The 10563-nt window shown below is 43.9% G+C and overlaps 1 protein-coding gene across 9 annotated transcripts in view; it reads left to right on the top strand.

Moving 5' to 3' along the window:
* Positions 1 to 279: 279 nt before the first annotated feature.
* CUX1 (cut like homeobox 1) overlaps positions 280 to 10563 on the top strand; it is a 378856-nt gene continuing 368572 nt past the window's right edge. For 5 of the 9 annotated variants that reach the window (XM_057487285.1, XM_057487283.1, XM_036904514.2 and 2 more), the window contains exon 1: positions 10208 to 10480. In XM_057487285.1, coding sequence (XP_057343268.1) covers positions 10418 to 10480 — 63 coding nt within the window. In that variant the 5' untranslated portion in view covers positions 10208 to 10417. Of the gene's footprint in view, positions 552 to 10207; positions 10481 to 10563 lie in introns of those variants that run through there. The other 4 variants (XM_036904518.2, XM_036904517.2, XM_057487282.1 and 1 more) reach the window with 3 other exon arrangements.

The raw sequence follows: 10563 nt of genomic DNA, 5'->3' as shown, positions 1-10563 counted from the left end.
AATAAAATGCTATCGGATAAACGGAGCTTGTGTAAACTAATCCCATCTCCTACTCACAAGTCAGTATTAAATTTTGGAATGAGAGAGGGTAAGACACCGAACTGGGAATGACTTGCAATTGCTTTACTAAACTGCCCGCCTTAGACCGATAACGTATCCATGACCCCACCCTCCCAGACGTACTTGTAGCCAGAACGGGATTGTTAATCAGATACTTCCCCAGACGGTCCATTAAACCAGACTTCCCTAAAGTGAAGGAGTAAGAACCCTGGGCAATTAACAAGGAGATTCCCAATGATGACTAGGGAAACACACCCTTCTCCAACTGCCTAGATTGCTAAACATCCTGTCTTCCTGTACTTAAGGGGGACTTTTGACTCTCTCCATTGTCTCTCATTTGCAATCGATGTCTCATTCAAGACCAAGATCAGGTGATCAATTTTTATTATAGATGCCCTGGACCAGGGCGTCTGGACCTTCACTGCTGCAGAGAAATGTCTGGAGACAAAACTTCCCCAGGGAAGAAGTGCTGGCAAGCAGGCTGCTGCAAGGTAAGACAGAGAGATCCCTCCTGGGGGGCAATACCTAGGACTTCCTGAAGGGGTGAAAGAGGCTACCTGTCCGAAGGCCCTGGTGGATTCTGACCAGGCTGGGGCCCAGGCGATACGGAGCAGCTGCAGATAGGTCTAGGGCAGTTTGGGAAACCCAGGCTTTGGCTTATCAGTGAGTGAGTCCATCATATGGGAGTCCCTTTACCTTTCTGATCTTCAGTTTTCTTGTACGTCCAACGGGAATAAGGCTGATTTTACAAATTGGTTGTGAAGATTAGAGATAAGGCTGTGTAAAGTACAGGACAGATGGCAGGTGCTCAATGATCTTAGCTGTTGTTATTTGGTAGTGTTACAGACAAACACGATTCTTACAGGTTTGTGACTTTGAATCTGGCCTTTCCACCCTCAGGACATCAGTAGGTAGGTAATAAGATACTCTGTGGGGCTCTATTCCCAATCCCCTTCCAAGAGATTCTATAAATGTTTTATTTGGGGAAGCCTCGCCTCGGAGGTCTCCAAAGGGGAAAGAAATCTATGGGAGGTGCAGGGTGAGGAAGAATGGGCTGGGTGCCTCGGACCCTAATGTCTCAAGGGAAGACTCTAACAACTGCAGCAACAAACCTGCCTGCTGTGGGGGTTTGCGGGGACTTTTCCTCCATCACATATTATTTTCTTGAGCACATCAAATAATCTACAGGATGGAACGAAGTACATGTTGTTAATGCCTCTCAGCCAGATTTTAAACTCTCTAGGACAGAAACTACCGCATTCCATTTGGTTTTATATACACCCCTACCCCGCAACCTTACCGGCCCACCTGCTCTCAGTGCGCATGCGTGCCCCCCCCCCCACACACACAAGCACACGCACACGCAAACGCTCGCACATACACGCTCCCGAACACCAGCCTGATCCAGGCTTCAGAACAGTCACAGATGTAGGTTGAGTTTATTTTCCTTCACGTTTGGGAAAGCAGGAAACTTTGCTTCTCTATATGTGGTGGTGGCTGTTTCAGTCCCGATTTCGGAAATAAAGGGCCCTGGGTAAACAGGCCTTGAAGCCGAATGTGAAAATAGCCCTCGCCAAGGTTAGATCTACCAAAGATTTCATTCTGTTTATAAGTGCTTACATTGCCAAAATAAAGAAAGCTGAAGGATTATAATGTTCTGTGGTATGAAGAATGTATGTCAGGGAAGTGAGAGGCATTAATAACCAGCAATGACGTGGCACAGAATGAGGTGTGAGGGGTAATCCTCACTCATTCTGGATTTCTTCCCATGGCGCTCGGCTCTGTGATGGAGAAGGAGCAAAGAGCTCCCTCAGGATCCAAACTTGGCCCTCAGTAAATATCTGTTGGAAAAATAAATAAAAGCATCAATTACTTAAGAAAGGCATTTGGGCGGGAGCAGCTGAGATCACATCATTGAAAGGGGGGGGTGGTCAGGAAATTGAGCAGGTGCTTAACAGCCTGGTTGAGAAATCCAATCTTCCCCTCAAACAACCTTTGGGTGCTCTGAACCTCAGTCTGCCTGTCTGTAAAATGGTACGAAAATACCAGCAGGACTGCAGAGAAACAGTGATAGGGTATGTGGAGCATTTTATGCAGGTTTTCTTACTTAATCCTCCCCGCATACCGTGAGGTGTGCACTTCTGTTATGGAAACTGAGACTCATTGAGGTTAGATTACATGGCTCAAGGTCAAACCATTCTTCGCCAGAATGTGAAACCACCTCTGACCCTGTGACTGTGCGCTTCAACGCAAACCTCCTCTCCTTGTAGCTCTGCTGTTTCGATGCTGATTGGACTGATTAAGGGAAGGGTCTTTTTTAACACAGTGCATGGGAAATGGGCACTTGAGTGGGAACGAGTCATTCTCAGGAATCACACATTGCCTGTGGCACTGTGGCACATCGTCCAAAATGGCAGACTCCCCACTTGCCCCTTCAGAGATGCCACCAGCTTCTTCCCACCTGGCCAGCCTGTAAGATGCCAGCCCAACTCCACCTTCTGGGCTTGTGTCAGCACTTCATCAGGTCCTTTCCTGGTTATTGTTCGTCTTCTGCTTAGCTGAATTTTTTTTTTCTTCGTACATGTTATTGCCCTATTCCCATTGAAATGGTCAGCTTCTAAGGGCAGGAACCCTGTCCACTGTTTCCTTGTTTCTTTATAGTATCTGACACAGCCCTTTGCTCAACAGAGAGTGTTCGGTGATTGGACAGGACATGTTCCAGCATTACTGGTGACGTCCTTATCTGCCTTAAAAAAAAAACTTTGTAAAGAACACAAGGATCCACACAAGCACAGTTTGGTGTTTGGCACTGGATCTGCGGTGCCTTCCTGCACTGACCATAATGACTTCAATTTCTCTCAAATGCCTTCATATTTTATATTCACTTCAATTAGCATTAATAGAATAACACTTTGCACCTTTATGGGATTTTTTGTCAGAGAGCTCAAAAGCATTTTACAAGAAAGTATTAATTATTCCTATTTTACAGGCAGGAAACCTGAAGCAAAGGCAGTGACTCAGTGGCAAAATTAGGACATGAATTTCCCTCTGTTTTCAATCGTCTGTTATAATCACTAGATCATACTACCCCTTCCGGTTAGAGTTAAATTACTGTTTAAAGGAATGATTCTTTTCATTCATTTAACCATCCTTGTTTTAAATCATATTTGCTATTTTCCTCCATTACAGAGGTAGCAAGTGCTTATGTAAAATTATACAAAATATAAAACACTTACCCATGAATTCATTGTCCAAAGACACCCACTGTTAACATTTTAAGTGTGTACTTTTGACATTCTACATGGTTATAGAATATGCTGTTCATTATAGTTGAGCTCACACTCTATCCTGTTTTCTTCTTATAAACACTTTCCCATGTCATTACATATTTTGCTAAACATAATTTTTAATGGCTACACTAAGTTTCATCATTTCTTTAATAATTTATATATTATTAGGCATTTTGGTCATTCTACTTTATTATCTTTTGGTTTGCTTGTTTCATTATCAGAAATATCTCTGTGATGAAAATATTTGTATTTTAGACTCTCATTTATGCTTTTCAGATTAGGTATGTGTGTGTGTGTGTGTGTACATGTGTATGTATGAATATTTTAATAAGAGAAGACAGCTGCTAGGTTAGAGGCCCACTTCCCTGGCTTCTTCCTTCTATCTTACACACAAACAAAATTTTGACATCTTAGGAGATTCTGCTAGCTCCTTAAACTTCTGAAGATATTATAATACAGATTCTCAAAAACTGACACTAGATCTAATATTTAATGTGAATGAAGACTGCAGGAATGAAAAAAAGTTTTTTACTCACTGCTAGAAATATCAGCTTCCCTATTTTCCATTGGAAGAAGCTTTTGAAACCTTACAAACCACACTTACTCAGGAAAAAAATAATATACAATCTGACAGTGCTTACGACAAAAGAAAATTGAATTATATTTCATGAAAACAAATCTTCAACTCCAACTGTACAACTACAGAGATGTGTCATAAAAGATCTTGCGGAGAAACAAAACAATATTTTGCTTCATGTCGTGAATACAATTAAAAAAATACAAGTCTCTGCCCTGTATGTCCTAGCACCAGGGACATAGTTGTGTGTTTAAAATATTGGATGGCATACTGATATAGTAAGAGCAATATTAACACTGAGGTCAATACAAATAGAATGCATATGGCTTCTATCTCCCAGGAGGAAAGAAAAGGAATTAATATAAGGTCTTAGCATAGAACTTGAACTTTACATTAAAGAAGATAATAATAATATTTATATAGTACTTTACATATTTCAAGCCCTTTCAAGCTACTGACAATGTACACTATTAATTTCTAGTGATTCAGCAATGACATCAGTGAGAGTCATATAAGATGGCTTTAATTTCAATTGTGTACAGGAAATATGTAATATGACATTTATGTAGGCATCTTATAATGAGGAAAAGGTAAAAAGGGATAAATAAGATGTGATGTTCTAGTGAACTCTAAATCCCAAGGAAATTTATATTAGCATACATGTAAGTTTGATAAAAAGAGACTGGGGATGTGTGGCAGGTGAGGTGGGGTTTGGGAACATATTGGGTGATGAGAAGCCCCGGGTCCTTCTAAGGAACTTGGAAGTCCCAAAGCATGAGCAGTTGAGCCCATTAAGCTAGACATAATTTCCAAGTGTAAGACTGAGCTTTATCTGAAAGACTGAGCTGCAAGCTTTCTTGTTTAAGACCAACGGCGGAGAGCAGAATGTAATCATTAGAGGTGTGGAAAGATACCTAGGGTTAGTGGCATGGACATATGCTGTCCAGAAGTGGAAGGCAGAGTTGAGTGGTGGGCCAGAAGTTAAGTCTTTAAAGATTTCAAAAAGGGTCTTGGGGACTGAGAGATGCTGTCACCAGAGCAAGGCTGAGAGGGTGGTGAACAGGAGAGGCTACTGTTTAGAAATCATTATAGTTTGTTCTCACAAGTTTGGCAGGTTCTTGGTACAATTACATAACTACACATACATTTGGCGAATAGAGATGAATTATGTAGTATGCATGTAATTACATGTAGCAAAATGTGTACTTTTATTTGGTGGGTATTTACATAGTACAGTGAATAGTGTACTTAGAAATAATTAACATAAAGTATTACTTAAAAAACAAAACAATTAAAAGTAGTTCGGTTTACTTGAGCTCAAAAAAAATAATCTGGAATCTTCCTTTATTTATTCCAGTAGTCCATGCCAAATTGTTCTGGAAGGCAGTCACCAAAGACAAAAGGAAGACAGAGTAATTTCCCTCTGTTATTCATACTCTTTTGATTTAAGGAAAAGGCCTTTCAAATTTAAAGTGTCTCAAAACTTCTGTCTGGCCTTAGATAGTCCTAAATTTAAAACATTTACAAATGCAGTCCACTGGAATGAATACCTTGATATAATTTTCAACTACTGTATGACTTATAAGGAGTATGATTCATTTTTACCATGCATCAAAAAGTAGCCATGTCTTTATGTTTATTTGTGAATAAATTATGTTGTAAATACTTAGCATCATGTTTAGTATCTGGTTATCGGAAATAGTTCTTGGTGAACACTATTCAAAACTAGTTATTATTTGGATGCAAAACTATTCAAAAAGTCAATTAAGGTTTTTGAATGAATTTCTTGAGTTTTCTTTTTAAGCATATCACATTGGACAGATTTCTGAATTTTTTTCATTATTCTTGGAAGTCGAGTTAAAAACTCTAGATTATTCTCCAACTTTTTCTGGAGATAAAGTTTCCAGGTAAGAACTTCATTTTATGAGTCCATTACAAATAAGATCTCAGAACATAAGGACTCTTTTTTGTGAGGGATAAAGAAAATGGCTTTAAAAAAAAAAACAATGAAGCTAACCATTTCAAACAATAAGGCTTCTCTCTCACTTACCAACTTTACATTTCCCTGTATGGCCCCGAAAGATGACTGGTTAGCCAGAGACGGGTAAGATTCCTCAAGGGAGGAACAACCTAAGACAGGCACAGTCGCAGGGGGGTCATCAGGTGAGAAATTGGGGATCAACAGAGGTGAGGCTTAGAACCTCACCCCCCCTGTTCTGAGAGAAATCTTCTGCATACGTGGATGTTTTATTGCCCTTGTCTAGCTTGGATTAACACATAGTCTACAGGCACACACCTGATCATGTACATTTGCTCTCTTACAACACTAAACTGTGTTTTCTACCTTTATCTTGTATCTACCTACCACTTTAGCATTTTATTAAAAATAATAATAATAAAGAGAGAAATATGGTATTCACATATAAATCAAGTATAAAAATCAAATGAGTATTCATATTTGAACTGTTTATAGTTCATAATGCATGAGCAAAACCGAAAGTTTCCGTGATGACTGCCCTTGTACTGTTCACCATGTAACTTATTCACTATGTAAGAATTTGTTCTCCTTGTAAGAACTTGTTTGTTACGCCTCAGAAGATTGGAGACTGACGAAAATTAGGCTTGGGGTGGATTAATGATTGTGCATTGAGCATTGACTCCCCTATACAGAATTTTATTGTTGTTAACAACCATTTGATCAATAAATATGAGAGATGCCCTCACAAAAAAAAAAAAAAGTACACACTTCCAATTGTAAAATAAATAAGTAACTGGGATGTAATGTATAGCATAAGGAATATAGTCAAAATATTGTAACAACTTGGTATGGTGATAGCTGGTACCTAGAATTATCATGTATATAAATGTTGAATCACTATGTTGTACACCTGAAACTAATGTAATGTAATACTGTGTGTCAACTACCCTTCAATAAAAAATAGTTTTCTACAAAAAAACAACAACAACAAAAAAAACCAATGCCATACATTGTAAGACATTTTTTCAGTTTGAAAGAAATTCTCAATGGTTAATTCCTTCAAGGAATTAGGTTAAGTGTATGAGAACAATTACTAAATTAGAATCTTTAGAAAATAATGTATTTTCCTTTTGGAACTACCAAAGGAGGACCATTTTAGTAATAATTATGGTATTTAGTAATAATAATGGTATTTTAGAGAATTTACCGATTTTCACCTTAATGGATTAAATCAATTATATGTAGATGTTGGGAGGCAGAAGGGTCTACTAATGGCAGGAGAGTAGGCAAGTGTGAACTTCTAAAAGTGCTTTACAATTTTCTGTAAGTTGCATTCACTAGTATTATGTGGGCACAGGATTTTTCTTAGACAAAATAAAATGGGTCCGGAAAGAAATTTAGAAGCTGTGGGCTCACATATTTGTTATTTAGTTGCCTTATTTGGTGCTAAGTTGTATTTCATTTAAAGATAGAAACAACAAACATCATTTTGGCCCATACTGATTACTTGGGGCTTGATTTCGGAAAGCTGAGGATAACAAATTAGTCATGTAGTTGTAACTATGTGCTTTCTTTCCCTAAAGAGCCTGAAAGTTAAAAAGTAAAAATAATATGTCTGGATTGTTTTCTTGTGAGCAGTTCTAAGTACCATTTGTTTCGAGTCAGAGTTTCTCGGTACTGGGCCAGTTACACTGCTAATCTGCCTCTTTCTCACATTTTGTTCTGGGGGGCTTACAGACATTATTCTATTGCCTTTGTAGATGCTAATGGAGATCTAGGTCCTAAAACTTTCCCATTTTCAGAATATTTTATACAGCACACAGCTTTGTAGATCCTCTACGTTTGATGTCTAGATCTGCTACAATGGTGACACTGACAGTCAATCTAAAAAAAAAAAAACGCCAACAACAAAGGAAACAGTCTTTAGAAATAGATACAATTTGTTCTTATTCTACGTGTATACTCAAGAAGAATAAAATGTACTTTCACGACTTTTTTAGGTCCCTGCTGACTATTTCACTCAGCTAAGATAATTTTTTATTGGTGTTTATCTTGAATTCCATTTTAAAGTAGTAACATTTCTGGTGCCGGCATAGTTATTCTAAACTTTTTTTCCTTCCGGTAGAGATCAAGAAGCCTTGTATAACCCAAACCTTTGGTAGAAGAGCTACCAAATCTAAAGGCTATTTAAACAGAGCTTAACCTCTGGGCCAGTCAATGTAGTGTTTCTCCACTAAGTCAAGTTAATATGTAAATAATGTAAATATAACCAGAAATGTAACAAGGGTATTTAATACTCATCAGATTTATTTCTAAAATATTGCAGTGGATTCAGAATCCTGAATTCCAACCAGATGTACTTCTGGAGTATTACACAGGTCATATATATTTAACTTTTTTGGTTCAAACCCAGGGGATCGATCGACACGATAATTAGATTGAGAACATCTGCATCAAATCCAAACCATTCCCTGATACTTCCTTGAGCCTTACCCACCAGAGGGACTTCTTTTTTTTTTCTTTTCTAAGTCCCGGCACATTTTATTTGTCTAGCCACCTTTAGAGCAATTCCAAGGTCTCGCCTGCCTTCCACCGCACAAATAGGAGGGGAGGACAGACGTACCACGGAATCGGTTGATATACCGTTTCGTCGAGACCGGAATCGCCAGAGGTGGTAATGCCGTTTCCCGCCAGGGGCCTGCCTGGCGCTGGGACAGGGCGTGGCGGGGCGCTGGGGGCGCGGGTGGGCACGTGCGCCGGAACCCGAGGACGCTGGTGTCGGGGCGCCGCTGCCCTCTACTGGGCGGCGCGGTCGCAGCTGCAGCGCGGCCGCTGGCCCTCCGCACGCGGGCTCGGGCGCCCCACTCTGAGGTGGCCCTCGTGGTGCCCAGGTCGGGAGGGCCCTGCTCTGCGTGGCCTTACGACATCTGGGACCCAGACTCCCGGCGCGTCCCCCGGCGCCCGCGCGCACCCAACCCACCTGCTGCCTCCCTCTTCTGCTGGTCAGAGCTGCGGAGGGGACGCGAGGGAACCCTCCTCCGTACCTCAGGAGCCGAGCGCTGGCGAAGCTGAGCCGCCCGCTCCGCAGAGCGAGACTTGGGGGCATGTGTGTCCTCTAAATCTTGGGGACTTTCATTTCCAGCCCCTGCATGCAAAAATGCTGAATTCACTCCAGTGATCAGCGCAAAGCCCTCGAACTCAGTTGGAAAACAGTTATATCCCACTTACATTTTCAATTTTGCATTCCATACAGATTTTATTTACATGTAGGATTAAAGAATTAGGAGATTTGTTTTAACTAATTCCCCCTTAACTAAAGGGCAGGAGACTAAAAGTACGGTACTCCTACTAGAAAGTCAAGCTCACATGTGTGTGTGTAATCAATTAAAGATGACGATAAAATGTGTGTTTCTGCGAAAAAAAAATCAAAAGTGAATTGACTCTTTGGGTTAAACTTTAGCATTTCTGTAAACTAAGGACCATGCTTTTGTGTTGTAAGTGCACCCAGACTTTCCAAGTTTCTGCACCCGAAGGAGTGGAAACCGAGGTGTCTGAACTGCAGGAAGTTTCTGGGGCTGTTCCGCCGAAGCGGTGCGGGGGGACACAGAACTGTGCTGAGACTTTTCCTGTCGTGGCCTAGGCTGGCGCGGCTCGGGCGGATGGGGGCCGCTCGGACCCCTGGCCGCCGGGATGGCGGGACAGGGTGGCGCGGCGCGGGGACCGCGCGGCTACTCTGCGGAGCGTTAACGTGTGCAGCGACAAGAGGGTCAGGGCTGGCTTCCCCCATCTTTGCGCTCCCCAAGTGAAGCGCTGTCCCTGGCTGACTGGGTCTAAGCCCGGCTGGGGCGCAGGGAGGTGGGTGTGCGGCGGTCGACGGCTAGAGCGCCTCACACACGCGCGGTCGCTGGGCGCCCGGTCCGCGCGGGGTCGGAAATCGGGCAGGTGGTCGCAGCGGCTCCGCGCGCTCGGCGCCCCTCCGGAGGGCGAGAGAAAGCGGCGCTGCGCCGGCGCCCTCCCGGACGCGGCGCCAGTCCCCAAACCAAGGGCCTTGGAGGGGCCGCGCTCGGCCGCGGCCGAAGACCGCGACCCCCGAGGGCCCGAAACGCGCCCCAGGTGAGCCGGGCCCGGGGCCTCCCGCGGGGCCCCGGAGCCCCTCCCGCCGCCCTCCAGCGCCCCCTCGGGGCCGGGCCGCCACCCGCCGCCCGCCGAGGCTGGTGGCCCGGGAGGGGCGGGGGTCGCGGGCCGGGCGCGGGCCGCCGGGGGGAGGGAGCAGGGGCCGCGCGCGCGCGAGGCCCGGCGGCGGCCGCCGCGCCCTCGGGCTCCGACTCCGGCTCCGGCTCGGGCTCGCCATGGCTGCGGCGGCGCCGTGAGGAGGAGTCCGCGTCCTCCGTGGCGGCGGCGGCGGCCGGCTCCAGGCCGGGTTTTGGCGCCGCCCGCCTGCTGCCTCCTGGCGGCTCCTGAACTCCAGCCCCCTCTCTATCAGCCTCTCACTCCGTCTCAATATGTCTCAAGATGGCGGCCAATGTGGGATCGATGTTTCAATATTGGAAGCGCTTTGATTTACAGCAGCTGCAGGTCAGGCTTCTGCTCGCTCGGCCTCTCGCCCGGGGGTGGGGGCTGCGGGCGGTCGCGGCTTCCCCCGAGGCTCCGGGCTGGCC

Source organism: Manis pentadactyla, chromosome 10, assembly GCF_030020395.1.
Source record: "Manis pentadactyla isolate mManPen7 chromosome 10, mManPen7.hap1, whole genome shotgun sequence".
In the NCBI taxonomy this organism is placed as follows: Eukaryota; Metazoa; Chordata; class Mammalia; order Pholidota; family Manidae; genus Manis; species Manis pentadactyla.
The sequence above is the reverse complement of the archived record's forward strand: the minus strand, read 5'-3'. Positions and strand labels throughout refer to the sequence as shown.